We start from the raw sequence: 14,680 nt of genomic DNA, 5'->3' as shown, positions 1-14,680 counted from the left end.
TTGATAACTCCAATTTAAAGACTTCATATTTTTCCCACATTATGATTTCAAACATTCATTGACGGAAACATAACAAAACACTTGCAGATGTCAACACGCTTCTCCCTCTCTTCTTCAATCAGCTGTATTTCATGTGGAATTGTCACATATAAATCCAGTCCATAATCACGAAATTTCGTGGAATCGAAATAAATAAAAAGATCTATTCATTCCAAATCAAATGGAAAAGTTGCAATGCGCATTCATTCACAATATAACTCCAAATTTCAATTTTAACTAGACACGTCATTTTCTTTCTAAAGTTATGTCGAGCGCTCGACTAAGTTCAAATTTATCTGGGCGGGGTTATGTGAGCAGTAATAATGATGTTGTTGTGTAATGATGAATATCCGCTTATGGATTTAGTTTGGAATACGGCTTACATTAGTTACTTTGTTTCTTGTAGTGTATTTTGTTAATATAATTAAGCATTAGGCAAAAAAATGAACATATAATAAAAAGGTTACTGCATTTGTAAAGGAAAATATGATCTCGTTTTGTCGGATGAATATACTGCACCCCCAAGGTCGTGCAGTATTTCCATTCGAAAAAACTCGTCAATATTTTCCCAAAAAAAAAATTAAAAGGGCAACTTTGAAGTACATAGTTATATCTCTCTTTAAATACGTGTATTATATATATATATATATATATATATATATATATATATATATATATATATATATATATATATATATATATATATATATATATATATATATATATATATATATATATATATATATATATATATATATATATATATATATATATATATATATATATATATATGTATGTATATATATATGTATGTATATATATATGTATATATATATATATATATATATATATATATATATATATATATATATATATATATATATATATATATATATATATATATATATATATATATATATATATATATGAATATAAAATGTAATCAAACAATAATCCAAGAATTAAAATATATAAGTCCTAGTAATAAAAAGTCCTAATGAAATGAGTTAGAATCCAGATGAAATCCAAAATGGAAGGCGATGACGTATAATGTGGTCAGCGTCGTAATGGTGTGTCAATAGTTCGTTTTTGAATCACATAAAATAATATTCCAAATTTCTGTATAAACTTCGATAACTGTCTATGGCCAAGAATTAATTTAGATCACTAGCATTTCCAGGGTAAAAAATTACATTTGTTTAAAATAAAATAAAATAATTAACCCGAAAACTGCTCACAACATAAAGCACTTGAATTTCTCAAGTGTTATGGAAAACATGACAATTATTTCTCAAAACATCAATAATAAATATATCTACAACGTAAAAAGATGCCGGGATGTAGGTCAATCCTCCGGTTTGTACCAATTGATACATGTTATTTGACACGTTGGCCAGATATTGCATTGATGCCACTTTATGAATGTTACTCTGAGAACAACCTAAAACAAAACAAAGTTTATTAGAAACCATCACTGGTTCTAAATCAAGGACAGGAACTATTTCAGCATTGGATACAATGTTTACATTATTAGTTGGTAATACCTGAATTAAATGTTTCGACTATGTCAAATCCAGGTGTTGTTGTTGTTGCTGTTGTGGGGTTTAACGCCATTTTTCAGCACACGAGAGGCTATGTATGGCTGCCAGTATTAATGGTGGAGGAAGAACCCGGGAAAACCCCATGAAGAACCACCTACCCACGAGAAGCTACTGGCAAGCTTTCTCACATACCCACATTGGCCGAATCCTAGACTCGAACCCACGCAGACAGAGATGACATGACAGTGATCCTTAACGGAGAGCACTTTAGACCACTCGGCCACTTGGGGCCCCCTCAAATCCAGTAAATACAATTACGTTACAATAACATGCAATGGAATAAAACAATTAAAACTAACAAAAAAAAACAACAATTAAATTAAATCAAATATAATTAAATCAATACACGTAACACTTCCCCCATAACGAAAAATAAAGATTTATATAATAAAGCTTCCTTTTTACCATAGAATAATTAATTATTTATGAGGTTTAAAAAATTAAATGAGATCTCTTATGAATTGTACAAAATGTACATGAAATAATATTTTTGTACACATGAAGGTGCATCTGCTATTAAATTGTCTTTGCCTTGATGTGACTGATGTCAAAATTATATTCCTGTAACAAAAAACTCTACCTTAGTATCTTTGATTTTTAATTGCCGATGAAAGTAAGGGCGTTGTGATCACTAAACACAGTAATCGAGGAAGTAGCTTAACTAATGTAAACTTCAAAATGTTGTAATGTCTATATCAAAGCCAAACATTCATTATCGATTGTTGAATAATTTGTTAGTTGGTTATTTAATTTCTTAGAAAAATAAAACACTGAATGTTCAACACCATATTCGTCTTCTTCTATCAATACTGCTCCAACCCCACCATCACTTGCATCAACAGACAGTTTAAATGATCGACTGAAATTTGGTGCTGTAAGAACTGGCGAGCTATTAAGTATGGCTTTTAACTTATGAAAAGCCTCCGGACATTTTTCAGTGAAAAGAATTTTGTTTGTTTCTCTGGCTCAATAAATTTGTTACGGGTTTAGCAATTATGGATAAAATGGAACAAAATCTCCGATGGTATCCAGCAACCAAAAATTCGCATTAGATGCATTCTACTGACATGCATAGGGAATTAAGAGATAGCAATGACCTTAGAATCTATAGGTTAAACTAGTCCATATCCCACGATATGTCCTAGAAAAGTTACACTAGTACAGCAGAACTCACTTTTGGATAAATTGATTGTCAAAATTGAATTAGTGAGTCTGACAAAGAATTTCCAAATCGTTGCTAAATGTTCTTTCCATGTGTCTTTGTAAATGATGACATCATCGATGTAAGCAACACAATTGTCTAGACCAGATGTAATCATGTTGAAAATTACTTGGTGAATATTTCATCCCAAACGACATCACTTTATTTTGATAAAGTCCATCTGGAGTCACGGATGCCGATTTTTCCTCTGCTCTCTCCGCCAGTGGAATTTGCCAAAATCCTTTCAGAAGGACAAATTCGGTGACATATTTCCGATTTTGTCAATGCAGTCATCGATTCTGGGTAATGGAAATGAATCCTTTTTTTAAACATTTTTCACCTTTCTCTTTTCAGTGCACATACGGGAAGTTTTATCTGGTTTCGGAAGAAGTATACATGATGACTTCCAGTCACTTTTCCTGGGCGCTATGAAATCATTTTCCAGCAAATGCTGAATTTCTATTATCAAGTAATCCTGTTTGAGTTGGTGCATCCTGTATGGATATTGTTTTACAGGTTTAGAATTTGCAAGTTAAGCATCATATACAAAATTTTGTTCTTGTTGGAACATCATGAAATAAGTGCTCACATTAAAAAAATAACTGTTTAAGTTCATTCATTTCTTCTTGTTGCAAATTAATCGTTTCTCGTCCAGATTATTCATAATTTCTGAATTTCGAAGATTTGTCGCTCCTAAATCAGTAGTATCCAATGGTAATCCTTCACTTAAGTGTTCAATGAGTTAGACAGGTACAATTAAATTAATTGCATGATTAACATAGCCATCTCTCTTAATATATTGGTACTCCATTAATTTATTTACATCCCATGAGTACTATTATTATCATTTAACTCATTAATGTTCTTCTTAACTTTGTAGGGGTCGTAATACCTAATCTGAAGAAAAGTTTAAAGCATGAGCAAGAGAGACAGAACTCTATTATTACAAAACAGAAAAGTTCTCTCCATTTTAGTTAACAGAATCAAAATATCTCTCCATTGTACTTCTGTCAAACAATAATTTCACTTTTGAATTAAATTGCTACATGTCAGATTCAAGCATAATTGGCTGAAAAATTTCAGACCTAAAAGTTGACCCTTGACCAGATTGGACAGATTTGGGAAGGCCAAATTGAGTAAACACTTTATCAAAGCTTTAATAATCCTCAAAAGAAATTGGCTCTGGGAACCTTGTTGCCGCACACATTATGATCAACAAGCATTGGTTACCTGACTTGGTCTTACGTACGGGACCCACACAAACTACAATTATTCTGCTAAATCAGTCGTCAAATGCAGGAATAGGTTGCAGATGAGCCTTACATAACTTCTGTTTGGGTTTTCTTATCACTTGACAAGTATGATAATATCAGCAGTATTTACATCACTTTTGATTTTTGGCCAATATAAGTGATTCAAGATCTTTTGATAAGACTTTTCAATCCATAAATGACCAGCCAAATGAGTTTCGTGGGCCAGACTAAGTGTTTCCTATCTGTAAGACTTTGGAACTACCATTTGACAGTTCACTGACCACTCGTCTCCAGAAGGTACCTCAGAAGGTCTTCATTTTCTCATAAGAATCCTATTTTTAATGAAATAATAGACAGGTACTTTAGTGGCCTCAGTTTCACTAATGGCCCTTTGAAGCAAACACGAGATCACATAACCTTTTTCCTGTTCGACGACAAGTAATTGTCGTTTGTCACCCTGAATAGAATGAAGAGAATGAGTAGTTAAAATAGGATCACTGTGATTAATACCTTCTGATTGATCCAAACAAGGAGTAAAAATGACAGCATCAAAAGCCTGACCAATACATGTGTCAATATCACTCTCAGGAGCTTTCTTTGCCATAGCTCTGGCAATTGCACAAGTTGGGTATAAATCAGGGAATTCTTTTTCAATTGAATCAACATTCTGATACAAACAAGGTTTGTTAGTTACAAGTGGTTCTAACACAACCTTGTCTCCAGCTAGGTCGTTGACTAGTAATAAATGAACGCCGTCAACGGGTAAATCAAACACTGTTCCGACTGTAACGGGTCCAGAGTTTAAATCTGATGACAGATTTACACAATGGAGAGGAATATTAACAATGCTGCACTCTACTCCCTGAATAAGAACACTCTCATTAAATAAAGACTTCTCAGAAAAAAGCAAAATACCTGATAATATAAAACTCTGAGAAGCTCTTGTGTCCCTTGAAATTTTAATAGGGATAGGATTGGCTGAATCTCCCAAGAGTAATACAGAACCCTTCGACATGAATGTTTCATAAATGAGCCTGTGGTTTACAAGACCCAACAAATGTATTGCTTTCAATACACGAACGTGACCTGGACGTCTTAGAAATTAGAACATTTGGAATATATTTGCCTTGATTATGATGCTTAATTTTCAATTTGTAGCAATCCGAAATAACGTTTCCTTTATACTTACAATATATACACGTAGGAAGAGACAAGGCTGATTGATGAGGATTGACAGAAGCTTGATTTTTAAAAGGTGTGCCCGATTGAAATTTAGAAGGGCTTGTATTAGGCTGAAATAATTTTCTACCAGAAGACTGCTGAGTGGAAGTCTTACTTACAAAAGGAACTTTATGAGTTAAGAAATACTCGTCAGCAGTGCAAGCAGCATTGTTCAAGGATTCGACTTATGCTCATCAGTTTGTGAAATCTTTAACTAATATTAGTTGTCTGAGACTATAGTTATCTTTTTTAACATTTCTAGAAGAGAACACCTGGTGAACATTTCTTGTTTAATTTTTCCATGCAAATTTGACGTAGGTCTGGTCAGTTGATTTTCTAGAAATCCTAAAACCTTGTCGATAAGACTCGGGAACTTACTCGTAACCCATCAAGATATAATCCTTAACCACACCATAGCAGCACTCTGCTCTAGTGACAGTGAAATGTAAATAACAGGAGCTTCGCCATTGAGTACACATTGCAGGAATATAGTCCAGTACACTCTTGGCCACCTCAAAGTTTTAGCAATTTTTTCAAAATGTACAAATTATTGATCTGCTTTTTTTTCCAGAAAAGAACGTATTAACTTAATATTCATAGTAACATCAAAACTTGAATTTGTATGTGAATTGGAAACATGAATTTCACTTGCCAGTTCTATTTCTTTTATTCTAAATTGATATTCACACTCTTCCTTCTCTCTTTGCATTTGCATTTGCATCTGTCTCTCTCTTTCTTCCTTTTTTAACGGCATTTGCATGTGTTTCTCCTTGTTATGTAACTGAATTTGTTCTTTCTGTAACCGCATTTGTTCTTTCAGTAATTGCATTTGTCTTTCTCTCTCTATTTCGTCCCTATCCAATTGCATTTGTTGTTCTTCTTTTTGCAATGACATTAGCTTTTCTTCTTTCTGTAATAATATTTGTTTTTCATACCTCTTTAAAAGCATTTGTTCTTTCTCGTTCTCCAATTGCAACTGCATTTACTGTTCTTCTTTATCTTTTTGGTGTTCCAGCTTCCTTCACTCTAATTCCATCTTGCATATTTATTGTAATTCCTTTACTTTTATGTCAAAGTCTGATGCAGACTTATTGATCAAACCTAAAACTCTTTTATCCAAAACATCCTTTTCCACCAAACACTGGACCAAAATATATTTTATTTCTTGCTTCGATAAGATAGCTTTTGTCTCAGAAAGATCATATTTTCTGGCAAGTTGAAACAATTCTTCTTTTTTCAAAATGTCTAACTGTTCTTCACTAGGATTTGAAAGATTGATCGCCACTTTTGATGACATTGTAAAAAGGCTGCTGATTACACTAAAGATTTCTAAAATGTGAAGTAATAATTGGGATTTAAAACGTTTAAAAGCTAGGAAAATGTAGAATAAAAGAAAACAACAACAAAGTTTCCTATACTTTGTCAGCCAAAATTCATTTATTCCAAGGACGAGACCCAATTTTCTCTGTCACGTGTTTTGACTTAGTAAGAACAAAATGAAGACAACAACCTTTGTAAAATTTAAGAAATAATTTTTTCCTTATAATAACAAGGTAAAAATGAGAAAAGAACTTACGGTTTACAAATCCACAAATATCCAAGAATTAAAAAATAGAAGTCCTAGTAATACAAAGTCCCAATGAAACTAAGTTTAAATTTCGATGAAATTCAAAATGTAAGGCTATGACATATGCTGTGGTCAGCGTTGTACTGATGTGGCAGCAGTTCTTTGAATCACATAACACAACATTCCAGTTTGAATCATGTATAATCGTCGATAACTGTCTTTTTCCAGAGATAATAACTATTATTTCTTAAAACGTCAATGATAAATATAGCTACAACGTAAAACAGATGCCCGGATGTAGGTCAGTCAAAACTACGGTTTGTAACAATTGATGCATGCTATTTGACAGACATGCCAGATATGGCCTTGACAACACTTTATGATTCTTACCCTGAGAAAGAATTTTAAAAAATGTTTTACAACAGTTGTTCACTAGACAAAATCACTGGTTCTGAATCAAGGTCAGACATTAGGTCAGCATTAGATACAAAGTTTCTATTATTAGTTGTTTATAACGGAATTACATTTCTGGATAATGTTAAATCCAGTAAATAAAATTACAATACAATATTATGTAGTGGAATAAAAAAAAATGAAACTAACAAACAAACAATTAAATTAAATTAAATATAAATTGAATCAGATATACATAATATTACGTATACCAAAAGGATGAGTAAATCGTTTCAAAGTTTTATATACATTTTTACTAAGCTTTGTGTCATTAATTGAACTTTCAAACGATTTATTAGTTTTTATTATGCAGCATAATTCGGCAATGAAGTAATTCGTTGTTATATTACATTAATATGCTGAATAAAGCCTACGTATATTACACTCATCGGTGTATTAGCAGCTTTAATCCGTATTCCATAATTATATTATTTGACAATATATTTTTATTTGCATCGGTAGATTCCTTTATTCGTAAGAGATGAACATATTTCATACTTCCAATAACATATTACATAAATGCAAGCACATCGTCTAATAAGTGAGATCAAATGTTTTTAAACAGTGAGGAGATAATGCATACAAAAATGACCCATCTGTGCAAGTACTGAAGTTCATGTATCAAACCTTAAGGAATGCATCTAACTAACATTAGCTAGTTAGTCTTCCAGTATATGGGTATCATTAACCTATTACGTAATTTATTCTTACAAAAAAGAACTAAATAAGTTAATTAACACTGGTACAGGCTTGATTGCTTTTTACAAGATGAATATTTATATTCCTTATTTTGAATAATGTAACGAACGGAGTTAATTAAGATGAAGGAATCTGACCACGACTAAATAATATTAATAATGTGTGTGTATGTGTGATTGGATTTTAACGTAGCTTTAACAATTTTTAGTCATACCGCTACGATGTCTGCATTGTGTCAGTTTATAGTGATGTCTAGCACCGAGGCATCATGCCGCAAACATGTTGCATGATGTCGCACCCAGTCACATTATCCTGACACCAGGCCTACCAGTTCTAACATTAACCTCTTAATGCTGAGAGCCTAGCGAGGCAGCTATTAGTACCATTAGTATAAGTCTCTAAATTCATATAACTCGACCGGGGTTTGAACCCGCAAACCTCCGCACCCGAGGCGGACGCTCTATCCACTATGTCAACGGAGCGGTAATATAATAATAATAAAAATATTAATAACAATAATAATAAAAGATTTGGTTCGTCGTGGGTTAATTATCAATCTGATTAAAATCAGATCTCCACTGATATACATGAATGTCATTTTCCTTTTATGGTAAACGGTATTATGTGAGTAAGATAATAAAATTTCAGCAAGTAATGCAGAAAATTCAGAAATAAAAACAGTCCAAACATTCCCTAATGGCACCAAACAAATATTATAATAATGTGAACGTAGCGCACACTCATCGTGGTTCTCGTAGCATAGAAGTTCCGTAGAAAACATCACTATTCAAAATTTCGAAATAACCCTCTCATTGTGATTCACGCTCTCCGCAACCATACTTACGAAATAAAACTTACGGCTGCCTGTTACATGCCGTAACATTGCTTTACATTTTAAAGGTACAAACGTACGTACTTCTCGTTAGTGAAACAACCGTAATCACGAAAGAATTTCGTACTTAATAAACGTAATACAGTCTTGGGCGTACGTTGTTTTGTGAAACGGGACCCAGGTATAGTATACAGGAAAAATAGGTTCACCTTTTCCGACATAATGTTGTATTAAATAATAAAATACATTAAACACATTGCGGATAGTTAAATAGAGTATTTTGCTGTATCCAATTTCGATTCTCTTAGCATATTTGCATCTGATTTTACGCCACTACTAGTAAGCACGTTCCCACAGATAATGACAATATAAGTTTACTTCGAGAACGATCAAGTGTAGTCCTTTCACCTCCAATTGCGAATGTGGTGGACCTACGCCTAATGGTAACAACAAACTCATAAATAATGTTTGCAATCACATATTTTCCGAATAACATTGAATCGATCATTCTAAAATTGCACCGATCACTTGATTTATTATACGACTGTGCCATTCTTTTAAAATTTTATATATGCATTATTGTTGCAGGAGTAATAAATAGAATAAAAGATAGCTCCAATTCTTGCATCGCAGTAATACAAGTATGAAATATTCTGGAAGTATTAATGATTGTGTGTTCAAAACAGCTAATTGCTGGTGCAAAATGGTAATATAACAACATCTATTTACCCTAAAATATAACACAGTGTAATTGTTTGTTTTACTGATCTGTGTTGACACGAAATATGGAGATATTTTAAAACAAATCAAAACTCTCTCACTATCTAGCCTTAATCACACTTCAAACAATTTTAATCCTACCAGTGTCAAACTATCTGGTTTAGTCTCTTCGGAATCTGCAAAGGAAGTCATAATTTATACCTCTCGTAAATTAAAATCTTATTTGAGAGAGTCGATTCCTATATATCCTCTATGCGGCATTATGTAAAAAAAATAATATTACTATATTTCATTGTTTGTAAATTGTATTCTTTTCCCATTAAGATCGTGACGAATAAACTGTATCATTTATCTGAATAATTTCTAATTTGTCCTACTTCAGACTAATTGAAAGAAACATAAAACAAATTCAAACTATAGAAAAAAACGAGTATGCATTTTTTTTTTCAGGTTGCCTAGGAAAAGTATCAACAACAAGAAAGAATTAATTACAGGTATCTTATCAAAATTAGAAATGTAACGTTAGCCTCATATAAAACTCAATAGATAAAAATTAGACGAATTATCTTGGCTACTGTAAGTTATACGGGCTATTTTGGTTCTTCATTCCACTATTATTTTCTAACATGTTTATCAAAAAACAGTTATGCTATGATTTTCTGTTAACAATGTTTGGGTGAAATGCGCCAAATACGTCTAAAATGTACAGTTTAATTACTAAACATAATTATAAAACGTCAATTTAATTCTGTATGGTGTAGAATAGCGTGGTAATCCAATAGCGTGTTCGTAGATTAGATTAATTGTTTGCATTCAAGCTATTTTACATCAAAACATATGGCAAAATCATAGGGTAGGTCAACTGATATAAGATACGTTGGTAAACATTAATTCCTTTAAATTATTTATTCATCAGTGATCTTTAATTTATGGTACATGATTTTGTCTAATGTTATTTTATTCCTGAGTGCTGTAAATTATAGTGCTTATATATAGCTGGATTTTGGCGTACGTTTATGAGACCTATTTTAAGGTTAAAGTGCCTAGCATCTATAAATAGATGCTGATTAATGTGTTTTTAGTTACTATCATAAAATTGTTTGAAATGTGTTGACAAGTCCGGCCTTTTTCCATTGGACATATGATATCGTAGACATACTCGTGGACAAACTCATTTTCAAAACCTAATGATTCATGGCGAACCAGAACATTTCTGGTCTTTAAATGTGTACGGAACTTTTCATTCTTTTGGAATTGAATTGAACATTTCAGGCCTATTTTTATTCACATTATACAACTAAAGGTTTCTCTCGCATTTTCATTTACAAATATGATAATTATATTATTATTATTTGAAAAGCTTGCTGGTTTCTTTATTTCTTTTACTTCGTTTACTTAGTTGAAAACAATAGAATCATATATATATATATATATATGTATATATATATATATATATATATATATATATATATATATATATATATATATATATATATATATATATATATATATATATATATATATATGTGTGTGTGTGTGTGTGTGTGTGTGTGTGTGTGTGTGTGTGTGTTACTTTATTTTAAATTAATTGTTTGTTAGTTGTAAATGTTTTAATCTATTATATGCTATTATACTCTAAATTTTATTCACTAGATATGATACTTTTTCAGAAAATTGTTTGACGTTGACTGTTAGTTTCTGACCTTGTTTCAGAACTTGTAGCTATTTTCATAAACAGGTTCTATTTTATTTTAAAATGATTGGTTTTCGTCAGAGTAATTTTTGGTGTACGGGACATAAACACGATCACGTGACACACACACCTTTTCGATTTCGCTTTTCGGTTTTTCCATTACTACGCATTTGTTAGTTATAATGGATATGCGTAGCGAGAGATTTCTCAGTTTGGGGCTTTTTAGACTGATGTAAAGTTATTTTGTTGTAGCCAGATTTATAGTTCTAATTTTCTTCAGATCAGTTGGATTTCAAAAGGATTAATTTTTTTTCTGTGGCAATATTTTGAGGAGTGCTCACAGAAATGTTGGAAAGACATTGCTTACAAATTTAATTTGGATTTCCAACACCGGAGTGCCATTATTTGTATTTATACAAGGAACTGTAGATAAGCACAGTACGGACTGCAGCATACGTCATCGTCATCCATCTTGGATTTTATATCAGGATTTGAACTTGAAATTATTAGAACATTTAGTAATAGGACTTTTGCAATTTAAGTCGTGTATTATTCTTCGATTATTTTTGGATTTGATTCTTTAAACCGTAAGTTTTTCTCCTTTTTTATTTTTACAGAATTTTTCCAGGAAAATAAATTATTTGTTAAATACACTGGTCAACAGTGAAATCATTACTGACTTGAAAAGGCCCTAATCTGTAGTATTTTGGTGTGCCGAACACGAATATAACCGTGAAAAATTTGTATTGGCTCTCGTTTTGAAGATATTCATATACCTCATTTTCTATGTTTCACTGTGTAAATTTCTCCAGTAGGACTGCAGCAACATCCGGAATAATGATGTAACATTGCATAATACCATCATGCTCACATCATCCACAGTTGATTGCATCATTTTCTGATGCAATGCAATACTAATGCCATGCGGCTGCTGAAGTAAGTTGACGTCAGCAGTGTACTATACATGTGTAGGCCTATTATACTAATGCCAGGCGGCTGCTGAAGCTGACGTAAGCAGTGTACTATATAAAGCCCAATCAGATAGGTTCAGCATTTAAAATATTTTAGACGTTGTGCGAGACAGTTCAAGCTACTGTTACATAAAACTTATTATTTTATCCATTTACGTACAATAAAGAACAGTAATGCCTCGAAAGTGTGTTAATACCGCGGACAATTTTTGCTATATTTGTGGGGAAGTGACATTTGCCAACCAGAAGAAAAGTATCAATTCTCAAGTGAAGAAGGCATATCATCTTTACTTCGGATGCAAGGTTGGTGACCAAGACAAGCCTTGGGCTCCGCATATATGCTGTGCTACATGTACAACACAGCTTTCACAGTGGTTGAATTGCAAAAGGTCATCAATGCCGTTTGCAGTCCCAATGGTGTGGAGAGAGCCAAGCAACCACCTAAATGACTGTTACTTCTGCTTGGTTCCTCCTCTTTCCGGCGGAATAACGAATCGAAAGAAGTCGAGAATAGTCTACCCAAACATTCCGTCTGCATTGAGACCAGTTCCACACGGTGAGGGACTTTCTATTCCAGAACCTCCAGCAGAATATTCTCTTGATTCATCTGACGAAGACAAAGGTGAGTCGACCTGTTCTTCTCCTGGTCCATCAGCATGCAGTGATCCAGATTTTCACTGTGGTGCATCATCAACCCCACACAGAATAACACAGGAAGAACTAAATGACCTGATTCGTGATTTGGACTTATCAAAGAACAAGGCAGAATTGCTAGGATCAAGACTCCAACAATGGAATCTTCTAGAAGAAGATGTCACAATTACTGCATATCGAAAGCGCCACCAGCAATTGGAGCCTTTCTTCAGAAAGGAAAGTAATCTGATATTCTGTTCCGATATTGAGGGCCTTATGAATGCTTTAAAAATCACTCATGACCCACAAGAATGGAGACTATTTGTGGACTCTTCGAAACTGAATCTCAAGGCTGTGCTTTTGCACAATGGAAACATTCTTCCATCTATTCCAGTAGCGTATGCTGTCCACATGAAAGAGACATACGATAACTTAAGGCAGCTACTGAATTCCATTGAGTATAACAAGTACAGCTGGCACCTCTGTGGTGATTTGAAGGTAGTTGCCCTTTTAATGGGACTGCAGCAAGGATATACAAAATACATGTGTTTCTTATGTGAGTGGGATAGCCGAGCAAGGGAAATGCACTACATGAGGAAGGAATGGACTCACAGGCAGAATGTAGCCATTGGAGAGAAGAATATCCAACACCCAGCTCTGGTTGAGGCTCAGAAAATCTTGCTACCACCCCTTCACATCAAACTAGGTTTGATGAAGAACTTCGTGAAAGCCATTGACCGGACTTTGCCAGCATTCCGATACCTGCATGAAAAATTCCCTCGACTCAGCGAAGCAAAGATTAAAGAGGGAGTTTTTGTGGGTCCTCAGATTCGAGAGCTTTTCAAAGATGACCGGTTCAACAACTTGCTGGAAGGTGACGCGAAACAAGCATGGAATGCTTTTCGCCTAGTTTCTACAAACTTCCTCGGAAATGTTAGGGCAGAAAACTATAAGGAACTAGTAGAAGACATGTTGAAGAAGTATAAGAAACTTGGCTGCAATATGTCTCTAAAGATTCACTTCCTTCATTCCCATTTGGATTTCTTTCCTAGCAACTGTGGTATTGTTAGTGATGAACACGGCGAACGTTTTCATCAAGATATCGCAACAATGGAACAAAGATACCAGGGAAAATGGTCCACTACAATGCTGGCTGACTACTGCTGGACACTCCTCAGAGATGCTCCCGAACAGCTGTATAAGAGACAGGCGAAGAAATCTAAGATGTAGTCAATGACTTGATTTTTTATAGGTAGGCTATTACAGTTGACCTTTTACTATTGGAATGCATTTCGTTATGTAAACATTAATTTCTTGCAGATTACAAAAAAACTAGAGCCAATTTTGCAATTTGACTGTCATATTCGTGTTCAGCACATAAAAATTGATAAGAATTGACTAATTTTATTTCAGTAACATGACTTTTGTAAAAATTTGTTGTCCAGTGATATTAAAAAGCTTGTTGTTTTCACTCTTTCTGTGTTACTGTTTGTTTCGGCCTATACACGTTACAGTGTGTGAATTAGACACTTTACGTCCCCAATGAATGAAACCTAAAATTTACCTGCGTGTAACTCTTTTAAGAACGTTTCCTCGTTCGAATAGGCATCTATAAAAGAAAATAGTGGACTCTCAACGCTTGTAAACTATATGAATTTGTGTTTATGATACAAACAATTATGTTCTTCCAAGTCTGAGCTGCAAATTTTTGACTTTCTTTTGGAAAGCTTAATTAAAATGTGTTTCGTTTGTATGATATGAATGACACAAATGTATCCGTGTGCATTTTCAGCCTTA

General features: G+C 33.3%; 1 protein-coding gene across 4 annotated transcripts in view; it reads right to left on the bottom strand.

Annotated features, from left to right (window-relative positions):
* The window catches only part of LOC149790540 (uncharacterized), a 91,311-nt gene that overhangs the window by 25,088 nt on the left and 51,543 nt on the right, over positions 1–14,680 (bottom strand). For all 4 annotated transcript variants that reach the window (XM_089972585.1, XM_089972588.1, XM_089972586.1 and 1 more), the window contains exon 12: positions 14,448–14,492. In XM_089972585.1, coding sequence (XP_089828711.1) covers positions 14,448–14,492 — 45 coding nt within the window. The remainder of the gene's footprint in view (positions 1–14,447; positions 14,493–14,680) is intronic.

Source organism: Sinohyriopsis cumingii, chromosome 10 (genome assembly GCF_028554795.1).
Source record: "Sinohyriopsis cumingii isolate HCF-2022 chromosome 10, ASM2855479v2, whole genome shotgun sequence".
NCBI lineage: Eukaryota > Metazoa > Mollusca > Bivalvia > Unionida > Unionidae > Sinohyriopsis > Sinohyriopsis cumingii.
The sequence above is the reverse complement of the archived record's forward strand: the minus strand, read 5'-3'. Positions and strand labels throughout refer to the sequence as shown.